This window comes from Palaemon carinicauda, chromosome 17, assembly GCF_036898095.1.
Source record: "Palaemon carinicauda isolate YSFRI2023 chromosome 17, ASM3689809v2, whole genome shotgun sequence".
In the NCBI taxonomy this organism is placed as follows: Eukaryota; Metazoa; Arthropoda; class Malacostraca; order Decapoda; family Palaemonidae; genus Palaemon; species Palaemon carinicauda.
Window position 1 is genome coordinate 63,619,129 of NC_090741.1, and position 15,000 is coordinate 63,634,128.

At 40.8% G+C, this 15,000-nt stretch overlaps 1 protein-coding gene across 1 annotated transcript in view; it reads left to right on the top strand.

Annotated features, from left to right (window-relative positions):
• Positions 1-15,000, top strand: part of LOC137656828 (sodium- and chloride-dependent glycine transporter 1-like) — a 206,079-nt gene that overhangs the window by 19,997 nt on the left and 171,082 nt on the right. Inside the window, exons 4-5 of the mRNA XM_068391147.1 lie at positions 5,702-5,842; positions 7,075-7,132. Of these exons, the coding sequence (XP_068247248.1) occupies positions 5,702-5,842; positions 7,075-7,132 (199 nt within the window). The remainder of the gene's footprint in view (positions 1-5,701; positions 5,843-7,074; positions 7,133-15,000) is intronic.

The window sequence follows — 15,000 nt, forward strand, 5'->3', positions numbered from 1 at the left end:
TGATGTGGGTAGGGGGCCTACAACGTCGACGTGAATGTGTGCGAAACGACGCTGAGGTTGAGGATAGGTGCCCACTCCTGAATCCGTGTGTCGATGTACTTTGGAAGTTTGGCAAGAAGTACAGGCGCGGACCCAATCCTTAGCATCCTTAGAAATGCCGTGCCAAATGAAATTTGCCTTCAGCAGCTGTGCAGTAGAACGGCACGAGGGATGTGAAAGGCCATGAATGAAATCAAACACCTGTCAGCGCATGGGAGCAGGAATCCAAGGTCGCGGTCCGCCAGTACTGACGTCACAGAGGAGGGTGGTGTTGGAGTCTTCGAGGGGGAAGTCTTCCCAACGGAGGAACGTGCAGGATGTCCTACATGCTTGATACTCTGGATCCTGTCGTTGGGCTTCAGCCAGGGCGTTGTAATCCAATCCCAGTTGAACGGCAGCCAACGTGTTTCTTGACAGGGCATCAGCAACGGGATTCATTTTCCCAGGGACGTATTGAAGGGTGCAATTGTATTCAGCCACGGTGGAGAGATGTCGGCGTTGCCGGGCGGACCAGGCATCAGACTGTCGAGTAAAGGCGTGCACCAGAGGCATGTGGTCTGTGCGAATGACGAAGGGCGTACTTTCTAAGAAATGGCGAAAGTGACGGACAGCCAAGTGCACCGCCAGCAATTCTCGATCGAAGGTAGAATAACCCGATTCTGCCTTGGACAGTTTTCTGCTGAAACAGGCCAATGGGCGGGGCGAGCCGTTGACCACCTGCTCGAGTACTGCACCAATAGCGACGTCGCTGGCATCGGTGGCGAGAAGGAGAGGGGCATGTGGGATAGGAAAAGTGAGAGCCGCAACAGTTGATAGGGCCTTCTTTGCATTGCAGAAGGCTGCTTCTTGAAGGGGACCCCACTTCAGGTCCTTTGGCTTGCCCTTGAGGGAGGCGTAGAGGGGAGCAAGAGTGGCGGCAATGGCTGGCAGAAAACGGTGATAATAGTTGATCATGCCCAAGAATTCTTGCAGAGCTTTGACGGTCGAGGGCGCGGGGAAGTTCTGAACGGCTGCTACCTTCTCAGGGAGGGGATGGACTCCTTCAGGAGTGATGCGGTGCCCTAAGAACGACACTTCGTTGGCTCCAAAGGTACACTTGTCGTACCGGACTACAAGGCCGTTTTGTTGCAGGCGGTCGAGCACGATGCGCAGGTGACGGAGGTGTTCCTCTTTTGAGGAGGAGAACACAAGTATGTCGTCCACATAATATACACAGAAAGGGAGGTCCCCTAAGATGCCATCCATGAGACGTTAAAATGTGGCCCCAGCATTACCAAGGCCAAAACAGGAGTAATTGAAGGTGTATGTACCAAACGGAGTGGTGATGGCGGTCTTGGGGATGTCTTCTGGGTTCATAGGCACCTGATAATACCCCTTCAGGAGGTCGAGCGTAGAGAAAACCTTCGCTTTGTGCAGGTAGGAGGTCACGTTGGCAATGTTTGGGAGGGGGTAGTGATCCAGTTCTGTTTGCATGTTCAGGCGCCTGTACTCCCCGCACGGACGGAAGGAGCCGTCTTTCTTCAGAACGATGTGTAAGGGTGACGACCATGGGCTGGAGGCCTTTTGGCAAAGGCCCATTTCCTCCATTTCAGCAAACGTCTGTTTGGCGGCTGCCAATCGTTCCGGTGCCAGACGTCTGAATTTTGTGAAGACTGGGGATCCCGTCGTCTTGATATGGTGATAAATACCGTGCTTGGCAGGAACCGTGGGCGTTTGGCGAATTTCTGGACGGAAAACTTCTGGGTACGACGTGAGAAGGTGGGCGTAGGCATCCGTGGGTGTGATGATGTGGAGAGCGAGGTTAGAGGGGGCGGGTTGAAGAGGTGTCGACAAGTACGAGTCTGCGATGACCAATTGTCGGTGGGCGACATCGACCAGAAGGTGGAAATAAGAGAGGAAATCCGCACCGAGGATTGGCGATGTGACGTCAGCAACGAGAAACTTCCAATTGAATTTACCGTTTCCGAACGATAATATGAGGTTCTCGTAACCGTAGGTGGGTATCGCAGATCCGTTGGCAGCTACCAAGCGGACGTCAGCAGATGTAGACAGACTACGTCGTGTCTTGAAGAGTTTCCTTGGCAAAAGAGAACGACAAGCACCCGTGTCTTCCAAAAATCGCACGCCCGTTCCTGCATCATGTAAAAAGAAAAGATTAGAAAACACGGGAGGCCACCGCCACGAGCAATGGCCTACTTACACGTTTTTTGGCCACTGACAATCCTCGGCACATTTCTTCGCGTTTGCCCCGAATCTGAAGTGGTAGTAGCAAAACTGCGGCGGATGGGAGGTAGTAAGTGGCTGTAGAAGTCGTTTGTTGGGGCGCGAGCGATTGGTGGGTGGTGGGCGGCTTTGTCGCTGCTTCGGCACGTCACGGGGTAGGCGTGCATGTCCTACAGCATTCATGTCAGCTATGTCCTACGGCATTCATGTCAGCTTCGGTTGACGTTGAATAGGCATCCTCTTCGTCAGGGGTGGAGGCGTTGATGGAGCTCTTGAAGTGGCTGTCCATAAGGGCGTCGGCTTTGGTCATCAAGTCCTTTATGGGTAAACTATCGACATCGGGTATGGCCGCGCGTATAAGTCTGGGTAAATGGCGTATCCAAAGGGCACGAAGTAGGTTCACCTCACGAGCAGAGCCGTCTGCGGCAGGTTGAAGGCGAGCGATACTGGTCATTTCCCTGAGGGCAAGCGAAGCCCTTTTGTCTCCCAACGGTTGTTGCGAGAGCTGAAAAACCTTTGTTATACGAGCGGCTGGCGACAGCGAGTACTGCTTACAGAAGGTATGTTTTGAGGGCGTCATACGCTATTGGGGTGTCTCCTTGTTCACAAAGCCAGTCGGATATTTCTGGGAAGGTGTCCTCGGGTATCGCCGCGAGAACATAATCTGCTTTGGTGGTTGAGCGAGTCACGCCCTTGATGCAAAACTGGACTTCTGCGCGCTGAAACCAAGCCAACGCCTCTTCGCTGGCAAACAATGAAAGTTTCAATGGGGCAGCCGCAGCGCCAACTTCCGTAGAGTCCGCCATGGTACCAACGATGGAGGGGCGAGGGGGGTGGGGGTGGAAAGCGGTGGGAGCGAGTCGACTTCCGGGGTCACCAATGTGACGGGCCGAGAGAAGGTTGTGACTCAAAGGCAGGAAGCAATCAACTGAGTCACTTTATTAAAGAACACTCTCCTTTATATACAAAACCTCAAGGCACCAGGAAATTTCATGTTCGAGAGACAGACAATGTTACAGAGGAAAAACCCAGACATGTTTATTCTGGTTCTTTTTAGTGCAAGGAAAGAGCGCAGATACAAGCATAATATATGTACAAAATAATTTATGTACGATCGTGTGACACACGGTTGGTACAATAGTGTGCCTGAGTGTACCCTCAAGCATGAGAACTCTACCTCAAGATTGTGGAAGGCCATGGTACAGAGGCTACGGCACTACCCAAGACTAGAGAACGATGGTTTGATTTTGGAGTGTCCTTCTCCTAGAAAAACTGCTTACCATGGCTAAATATTCCCTTCCACCCTTACCAAGAGGAGAGTAGCCACTGAACAATTACATTGCAGTAGTTAACCCCTTGAGCGAAGAATTGTTTGGTAATCTTAGTGTTGTCAGATGTGTGAAGACAGAGGAGAATATGCAAAGAATAGGCCAGACTATTCGGTGTATGTGTAGCAAAGGAAAAATGAACCATAACCAGAGAAGGATCCGATATAGTACTGTCTGGTCAGTCAAAGGAACCAATAACACTCTAGAAAGGCCAAGGGAACTCACACTTATATTCTCTTATCTGGCAAAGGACTAGAAGAAGCCAAGAACTCGGGGGGTTGCTTCTGCAAAAATATAACCTTAACCCTGAACCTGAATCAGGAGGGGAAAGCTGGAAGAAAGATATGGTTTAGCAACAAAGGTTGCAGTAGACTTGACTCTAAATGAATGAATGAAGGGATGTTAGGATCATGATGACAGATGCTGGAAGAGAAAAATCTCATGCAGTGGGCAAAATGTTTGCTAAAACATATCCTCATGGCCCTCATGGGGCCAGTTTGAAGGGCCACACCGAAGCCATAAGGCTCCATTATAATTGTGACAGGCCAAAAGTAGGTTGTGACAAAGGTGAGATGAAAGCAACTGAGTACTTTATTATAGACACATCGAGTATATATACACACTAGGTCCCGGCAAGAAGGTCACAAAATACAACATGCTATTTCTTGTCCAACCAGCAAATGGTTCTGTTAACAGTTAACAATGAGAAATAGGCAGACAGGTTGATGCAAGTTGCTGTCAGTGCGAGGGGAGACCGAAGATGCAAACGATAATATATACAAAAAAGAAAAATGTCATTACTATGTACAATCGTGTGACACACAAGTGGTACATGATAGGTTAGATTGTGAACTAATTCGCAAACTTTTCAGTAGATGGAATGAAACATTCGATGAACTGGGATTGCAAAGACTACAATTACTACCTCCAGTTTCCCTTTGCCCTTGGCTTAAATTTGCACTTTATTTTTCCTTCTTTATTTTCCAAGTCAATGAGTTTGTCATACTCACTGAATGTAGCCCCAGCCTCAATCTGCAGGGCAACGGTTTCCATTCTATCCTAAAATAGATGAGCTATTTGATATTAATTATTTGCATTTAAATGCCTTTTTAGGCTGATAAAATGCAACATCAGTCTTTGTGTCAAAAATCTAAATACAGGGAGAATATAAGACGATAAAAGTTTAAGATGTACTGTGCATAAACCTATCAAATAGCAGAAATAAAAGTCATTGTTACTCGGTAATACTCCCATCACTGTACTGTGTAATTAGATCTTCAAATGTGGATAATCTAAGCTTTGAAAGCTTGTCAGTCAAATCCATCGCCAAAATGCTTCTTCACTGGGAATGTGTTAAACATGAATAAAAAGAAAAATGATAGATAGTATGTTAATTGATTATGATTGATTATGACTAATGAATATGTTAAGTATTTAACCAATAAAATCTAGTAACAGAAAATACACTGAACATAAAAATATAAAACTTAACTAAAAACAGTAATATATTTTTCTGGGTGTGAAGATTGGCATGATTATCTTACTCTATATATTATTAGATATAAAAAATAATTAAAATAAATGACAAACAACAACATGGACTAATGTATGATTATCTTGCATTTCTCCTTCCAAGTTCTATACCTATTTGGGGTCGCCATTTTAATGAGTCTTTTTCTATCTACCTCTGTCCTGTCATTTCCTCCTATGCTCCTTTCTCCTTCATATCATCTCCAATGAAGTCTTTCCACTTGGTCTTAGGTCTGACTCTCCTTCTTGTTCCGTCTCCACGTTCATTATTTGTTTTGCCTTATGTTACTCAAGAGGCCACACCATCTTAACCTTACCTCCTGCACTTTCTTAGATGCTTCAGTAACCTTTACCGTACCCCTAATATATCAATTTCTAACCCTGTCCATTCTGCTCTGCAACATACTATTATTACTACAACTTATATGACTCCGTTGAGCATTACTGGCCTTTTTGTCTGATTAGCATATGCTCTCTGATATACATCTTCCCCTGGCAGCCCTTAAACATCAAATAAGATGGTCTATCTGACCCTGATTTTTTTCCAGAGACAACTGAATAATAGCTGAAAATCATTACAGGTATTGGCTATGGAATGATCCTGATCATCTTTGCCGTTGCAATCTATTACAACATGATGATGGCTTGGTCACTGTACTATCTCGTAGCCAGCCTGAACACCAGTTTGAACTCCACCAAACCAACCCTCTGGGAAACAGGAAGTAAGTGATTAACTAATTGCCTGAAGCGCTACGATGTTTTGATGTAGTTAGGACATAAGTGCTAAGATAAATGACTGGCAGTGTAAAATAATCTAATTTGCAATATACCCTTACAGTAAGTGCCAGTAAAGTGTTTTAGCATTATAGTACATTCACTCCATAAGTGCCAGTCATTTGGATTGGCAGACAGTGTAGAACGCTTGAGCATTATCATTAAAGTGCTTTGTCAGTAAGTTCTAGCTGTGTTGACTGATTGCCCACATTTAGTACTTTAGTAATGCAGCACACCCAATCAGTAAGTACCATTGTGCAGAGTACTTGAGTACTACAACAGGCACAGTCAGTAAGTGCTATTTATAGTTGTTCACTGTTGCTGGTTTATAAGTAGGTATTTTGTTCTATATGTAGTTCCGTTATAATTTCTTCATGACAATTTTACTATTGTTAATTTATATTAGTGTTACACTTGTAATAATGATAAAGCCAAATGAAATGGATTCTTTAAAATGTTAGCCACCTGGTACTAGACGAAGACATACTTTAAGGATTTATAAGAAATTACTGTACGCAACCAGACACGAATGCATTGATGCCGCTCGAATTAGAAATCAATGAGGCCCTTCACAAGATACACGCTCGGAATTGAGTTACTAGCCGCAAGCACTGCTAACCCACACAGTTCCAGTGTAGCGGCTCATAGAAACTACGAGGCCGCTCGGGGAAAATCCTCTCGTGTGAAGACATGGCTCCTAACGAGCGGATATATTTCCGTACGGAAAAAATCTGCTCGTATGAAGCGAGCCTTAATGTTTGAAGCATCCCCAATTTCAAAAATACTGAATTTAAATAAAGAACTGTTAACCACGCAGGCTTAATTAAAGAACTGTTAACCACGCAGGCTCATATGCTGTTGTCACCTTCCAAAATATAAGTTATGCCTGAATGAATATCCTTGTTTGTGTGACATTCTATAAGACATAAGGAAATGACCTACAGTAGTTTCACATAAGTAGATTTTTTGTCATTTTTCTGGTAATGTCAAAAAAAAATAATGCTCATGAAAAATGAAAAATGAAAGTAAACATGAGTAATTGATAAAAGTTTAATTAAAGAGGGGATTAAAAATGTCTACAGAATTAGAACCAGATTCAACTGGACAGGAGAGTAACACATTAAAAATGGCAGTAAGTTTATAACCATTTATAGCCTTTTCTTCTTTTATCCAATTTCAGATTGCACATCAAATGCAGATACAGCATGCCACCTTGCAGCTTCGAAAGACTATTTCATGTAAGTTTGTAGATCATTTCAGATCGGTATGATATCATGGATAAGTAGATATATTTCTCTAATGTACTGTCTGGACAAGGAGTCCCTGGCTCACTTTGCTCCGAAAAAGTGCACCTGTCACACCATTACTTTGCAGCTAGTAACCAGACAGGTAGTATAGGAAGAGATGGCAGAGGTGGTGGGCAGGGCTAAACACATGAACTTGCCGTGCAGTAAGGGTGTGGATGTGTGCTTTTCTTCAGAGGGAAGTGTACCACGAATTCCGGTGCCCAACTGTAAATTCTACATTCATATCTTTTCACCTCAAAGAAAGGGGGCGCTAAAAATAGAACTGGGAACTATTCATTTCACAATTAATATTTTCGGGTGAAATTCCCAACAATTGACTGACTATCATATAGATAATTCAGTGCTATGTCAACAAGGTACAGTAGTATGCTGACAAAGTCATCGCGTCAGAAAAAAATCCTCAGTTCTTTAGATTGTGAGGCATGAGGCTTAACCAATAACCACGAGGTCCCTTATAGATTCTTGCAAACAGTGAAACGGCTTAACCAATAACCATGAGGTCCCTTATACATTCTTGCTAAGCAGTGAAACGGCTAAACCATTAACCATGAGGTCTCTTATACATTCTTGCTAAGCAGTGAAACGGCTTAACCAATAACAATGAGGTCTCTTATACATTCTTGCTAAGCAGTGAAACGGCTTAACCAATAACCATGAGGTATACATCCTAAGCAGTGAAACGGCTAACCAATAACCATGAGGTCTCTTTACAGAATCTTGCTAAGCAGTGAAACGGCTTAACCAATAACCATGAGGTCTCTTATACATTCTTGCTAAGTAGTGAAACGGCTAACCAATAACCACGAGGTCCTTACATTCTTGCTAAGCAGTGAAACGGCTTAACCAATAACCATGAGGTGTCTCATTCTTGCTAAGCAGTGAAACGGCTTAACCAATAACCATGAGGTCTCTTACATTCTTGCTAAGCAGTGAAACGGCTTAACCAATAACCATGAGGTCTCTTATACATTCTTGCTAAGCAGTGAAACGGCTTAACCAATAACCACGAGGTCCTTTACAGATTTTTGCTAAGCAGTGACATGGCTTAACCAATAAACATGAGGTGTCTTATACATTCTTGCTAAGCAGTGAAACAGCTTAACCAATAACCATGAGATCTCTTATACATTCTTGCTAAGAGTGAAACAGCTTAACCAATAACCACAGGTCTCTTATACATACTTAGCTAAGCAGTGAAACGGCTTAACCAATAACGAGGTTTCTTATACATTCTTGCTAAGCAGTGAAACGGCTTAACCAATAACCATGAGGTCTCTTATACATTCTTGCTAAGCAGTGAAAACGGCTTAACCAATAACCCCAAGTCCTTTATAGATTCTTGCTAAGCAGCGAAACGGCTTAACCAATAACCACGAGGTCTCTTATACAGTTCTTGCTAAGCAGTGACGGCTTAACCAATAACCAGAGGTCCCTTATAGATTCTTGCTAAGCACTGAAACGGCTTAACCAATAACCACGAGGTCCTTATAGATTCTTGGCTAAGCATTGAAACAGCTTAAAATAACCAAGAGGTCTCTTTATAGATTCTTGATAAGCAGTGAAACGGCTTAACCAATAACTACGAAGGTCCCTTATAGATTCTTAATAAGCATGAAACGGCTTAAACAATAACCACGAGGTCTCTTATAGATTCTTGATAAGCTGAAACGGCTTAAACAATAACCACGAGGTCTCTTTATAGATTCTTGATAAGCACTGAAACGGCTTAAACAATAACCACAAGGTCTCTTATAGATTCTTAATAAGCACTGAAACGGCTAACAATAACCAGAGGTCCCTTATAGATTCTTGATAAGCATTGAAACGGCTTAACCAATAACCACGAGGTCTCTTATAGATTCTTGATAAGCAGTGAAACGGCTTAAACAATAACCACGAGGTCTCTTATAGATTCTTGATAAGCATTGAAACGGCTTAAACAATAACTAAGAGGTCCTTTATAGATTCTTGATAAGCATTGAAGAAGTTAAACAATAACTACAAGGTCCTTATAGATTCTTAATAAGCATTGAAACGGCTTAAACAATAACTACGAGGTCCCTTATAGATTCTTGATAAGAACTGAAATGGCTTAAACAATAACCACGAGGTCTCTTATAGATTCTTGATAAGCACTGAAACGGCTTAAACAATAACCACAGGTCCCTTATAGATTCTTGATAAGCATTGAAACGGCTTAAACAATAACCATGAGGTCCCTTATAGATTCTTGATAAGCATGAAATGGCTTAAACAATAACCACGAGGTCCTTATAGATTCTTGATAAACAGAAAAAGGCTTAAACAATAACCACTAGGTCTCTATTAGATTCTTGATATGCATTGAAACGAGTTAAACAATAACTACGAGGTCCTTTATAGATTCTTGCTAAGCAGTGAAAAGGCTTAACCTAGAACCACGAGGTCCCTTAAAATTCTTGCTAAACAGAAAACGGTTTAACCAATAACCATGAGGTCTTTTATACATTCTTGCTAAGCAGTGAAACGGCTTAACCAATAACCATGAAGTCTGTTATACATTCTTGCTATGCAGTGAAACGGTTTAACCAATAACCATGAGGTCCCTAATAGATTCTTGATAAGCATTGAAATGGCTTAAACAATAACCACGAGGTCCTTTATAGATTCTTGATAAGCATTGAAACGGCTTAAACAATAACCACGAGGTCCCTTATAGATTCTTGATAAGCAGTAAAATGGCTTAAAAATAACCACTAGGTCTCTATTAGATTCTTGATATAAATTGAAACGACTTAAACAATAACTATAAGGTCCCTTTATAGATTCTTGCTAAGCAGTGAAAAGGCTTAACCTAGAACCACGAGGTCCCTTAAAAATTCTTGCTAAACAGAGAAACGGTTTAACCAATAACCATGAGGTCTTTATACATTCTTCCTAAGCAGTGAACGGCTTTACCAATAACCACGAAGGTCTCTTATACATTCTTGCTAATGCAGTGAAAAGGTTTTAACAATAACCATGAGGTCCCTAATAGATTCTTGATAAGCATTGAAACGGCTTAAACAATAACCACGAGGTCCCTTATAGATTCTTGATAAACATTGAAACGGCTTAAACAATAACCACAAGGTCTCTTATAGATTCTTGATAAGCATTGAAACGGCTTAAACAATAACTACGAGGTCCCTTGTAGATTCTTGCTAAGCAGTGAAATGGCTTAACAATAACCACGAGGTCCCTTAAAGATTCTTGCTAAACAGAGAAACGGTTTAACCAATAACCATGAGGTCTTATACATTCTTGATAAACAGTGAAACGGCTTAAACCAATAACCACGAGGTCTCTATTAGTTTCTTGATATGCATTGAAACGACTTAAACAATAACTACGAGGTCCTTTATAGATTCTTGCTAAGCAGTGAAAAGGCTTAACCTAGAACCACGAGGTCCCTTAAAGATTCTTGCTAAACAGAGAAACGGTTTAACCAATAACCATGAGGTCTTATACATTCTTGCTAAGCAGTGAAACGGCTTAACCAATAACCATGAGGTCTGTTATACATTCTTGCTATGCAGTGAAACGGTTTAACCAATAACCATGAGGTCCCTAATAGATTCTTGATAAGCATTGAAATGGCTTAAACAATAACCACGAGGTCCTTTATAAATTCTTGATAAGCAATGAAACGGCTTAAACAAAAACCACGAGGTCACTTATAGATTCTTGATAAGCATTGAAACAGCTTAAACAATAACTATAAGGTCTTTTATAGATTCTTGATAAGCACTGAAACGGCTTAACCAATAACCATGAAGTCTCTTATAGATTCTTGATAAGCAGTGAAACGGCTTGAACAATAACTACGAGGTCCCTTATAGATTCCTCATTAGCATTGAAACGACTTAAACAATAACTATAAGGTCCTTTATAGATTCTCTATAAGCAGTGAAAAGGTTTAACCAATAACCATGAGGTCCCTAATAGATTGTTGATAAGCATTGAAACGGCTTAAACAATAACCACGAGGTCCTTTATAGATTCTTGATAAGCACTGAAACGGCTTATACAATAACTACGAGGTCCCTAATAGATTCTTGATAAGCAGTGAAATGGCTTAAACAATTACTACGAGGTCTCTTATAGACTCGTGATAAGCATTGAAACGGCTTAAACAATAACCACGAGGTCTCTTATAGATTCTTGCTAAGCAGTGAAACGGCTTAACCAAGAACCACGAGGTCCCTTAAAGATTCTTGCTAAACAGAGAAACGGCTTTACCAATAACCATGAGGTCTCTTATAGATTCTTGATAAGCAGTGAAACGGCATAACCAAAAACCAGAGTCCCTTATAGATTCTTGATAAGCATTGAAACGGCTTAACCAATAACCACGAGGTCTCTTATAGATTCTTGATAAGCACTGAAACGGCTTGAGCAATAACCACGAGGTCTCTTATAGATTCTTGACAAGCATTGAAACGGCTTAAAAATAACTAAGAGGTCCTTTATAGATTCTTGATAAGCATTGAAGAAGCTTAAACAATAACTACAAGGTCCCTTATAGATTCTTAATAAGCATTGAAACGGCTTAAACAATAACTACGAGGTCCCTTATAGATTCTTGATAAGAACTGAAATGGCTTAAACAGTAACCACGAGGTCTCTTATAGATTCTTGATAAGCACTGAAGCGGCTTAAACAATAACCACAAGGTCCCTTATAGATTCTTGATAAGCATTGAAACGGCTTAAACAATAACTATGAGGTCACTTATAGATTCTTGATAAGCAGTGAAATGGCTTAAACAATAACCACGAGGTCCCTTATAGATTCTTGATAAACAGTAAAATGGCTTAAACAATAACCACGAGGTCTCTATTAGATTCTTGATATGCATTGAAACGAGTTAAACAATAACTACGAGATCCTTTATAGATTCTTGCTAAGCAGTGAAAAGGCTTAACCTAGAACCACGAGGTCCCTTAAAAATTCTTGCTAAACAGAGAAACGGTTTAACCAATAACCATGAGGTCTTTTATACATTCTTGCTAAGCAGTGAAACGGCTTAACCAATAACCATGAGGTCTGTTATACATTCTTGCTATGCAGTGAAACGGTTTAACCAATAACCATGAGGTCCCTAATAGATTCTTGATAAGCATTGAAATGGCTTAAACAATAACCACGAGGTCCTTTATAGATTCTTGCTAAGCAGTGAAACGGCTTAACCAAGAACCACGAGGTCCCTTATAGATTCTTGATAAACAGTAAAATGGCTTAAAAATAACCACTAGGTCTCTATTAGATTCTTGATATAAATTGAAACGACTTAAACAATAACTATAAGGTCTTTATAGATTCTTGCTAAGCAGTGAAAAGGCTTAACCTAGAACCACGAGGTCCCTTAAAAATTCTTGCTAAACAGAGAAACGGTTTAACCAATAACCATGAGGTCTTTTATACATTCTTCCTAAGCAGTGACACGGCTTCACCAATAACCACGAAGTCTCTTATACATTCTTGCTATGTAGTGAAAAGGTTTTAACCAATAACCATGAGATCCCTAATAAATTCTTGATAAGCATTGAAACGGCTTAAACAATAACCACGACGTCCCTTATAGATTCTTGATAAGCATTGAAACGGCTTAAACAATAACCACGAGGTCTCTTATAGATTCTTGATAAGCATTGAAATGGCTTAAACAATAACTACGAGGTCCCTTGTAGATTTTTGATAAGCAGTGAAATGGCTTAAACAATAACTACGAGGTCCCTTATTGATTCTTGCTAAGCAGTGAAACGGCTTAACCAAGAACCACGAGGTCCCTTATAGATTCTTGATAAACAGTAAAATGGCTTAAACAATAACCACGAGGTCTCTATTAGTTTCTTGATATGCATTGAAACGACTTAAACAATAACTACGAGGTCCTTTATAGATTCTTGCTAAGCAGTGAAAAGGCTTAACCTAGAACCACGAGGTCCCTTAAAGATTCTTGCTAAACAGAGAAACGGTTTAACCAATAACCATGAGGTCTTTTATACATTCTTGCTAAGCAGTGAAACGGCTTAACCAATAACCATGAGGTCTGTTATACATTCTTGCTATGCAGTGAAACGGTTTAACCAATAACCATGAGGTCCCTAATAGATTCTTGATAAGGATTGAAATGGCTTAAACAATAACCACGAGGTCCTTTATAAATTCTTGATAAGCAATGAAACGGCTTAAACAAAAACCACGAGGTCACTTATAGATTCTTGATAAGCATTGAAACAGCTTAAACAATAACTATAAGGTCTTTTATAGATTCTTGATAAGCACTGAAACGGCTTAACCAATAACCATGAAGTCTCTTATAGATTCTTGATAAGCAGTGAAACGGCTTGAACAATAACTACGAGGTCCCTTATAGATTCCTCATTAGCATTGAAACGACTTAAACAATAACTATAAGGTCCTTTATAGATTCTCTATAAGCAGTGAAAAGGTTTAACCAATAACCATGAGGTCCCTAATAGATTGTTGATAAGCATTGAAACGGCTTAAACAATAACCACGAGGTCCTTTATAGATTCTTGATAAGCACTGAAACGGCTTATACAATAACTACGAGGTCCCTAATAGATTCTTGATAAGCAGTGAAATGGCTTAAACAATTACTACGAGGTCCCTTATAGACTCGTGATAAGCATTGAAACGGCTTAAACAATAACCACGAGGTCTCTTATAGATTCTTGCTAAGCAGTGAAACGGCTTAACCAAGAACCACGAGGTCCCTTAAAGATTCTTGCTAAACAGAGAAACGGCTTAACCAATAACCATGAGGTCTCTTATAGATTCTTGATAAGGATTAAAACGGTTTAACCAATAACTACGAGGTCCCTTATACATTCGTGCTAAGCAGTGAAACGGCTTAACCAATAACCACGAGGTCTCTTATACATTCTTGCTATGCAGTGAAACAGTTTAACCAATAACCATGTGGTCCCTAATAGATTCTTGATAAGCACTGAAACGGCTTAAACAATAACCACGAGGTCCCTTATAGATTCTTGATAAGCATTGAAATGGCTTAAACAATAACCACGAGGTCCCTTATAGATTCTTGATAAGCAGTGTAATGGCTTAACCAATAACCATGTGGTCTCTTATAGATTCTTGATAAGCATTGAAACGGCTTAAACAATAACTACAAGGTCCCTTATAGATTCTTGATAAGCAGTGAAACGGCTTAACCAATAACTATGAGGTCTCTCTTATAGATTCTTGATAAGCAGTGAAATGGCTTAACCAATAACCACGAGGTCTCATATAGATTCTTGATAAGCATTGAAACGGCTTAACCAATAACCACGAGGTCCTTTATAAATTCTTGGTAAGCAGTGAAACGGCTTAACCAATAACCACGAGGTCCCTTATAGATTCTTGATAAGCACTGAAACGGCTTAACCAATAGCCACGAGGTCTCTTATAGATTCTTGATAAGCATTGAAACGGCTTAACCAATAACCACGAGGTCCTTTATAAATTCTTGGTAAGCAGTGAAACGGCTTAACCAATAACCACGAGGTCCCTTATAGATTCTTGATAAGCACTGAAACGGCTTAACCAATAGCCACGAGGTCTCTTATAGATTCTTGATAAGCATTGAAACGGCTTAACCAATAACCACGAGGTCCTTTATAAATTCTTGGTAAGCAGTGAAACGGCTTAACCAATAACCACGAGGTCCCTTATAGATTCTTGATAAGCACTGAAACGGCTTAACCAATAGCCACGAGGTCTCTTATAGATTCTTGATAAGCACTGAA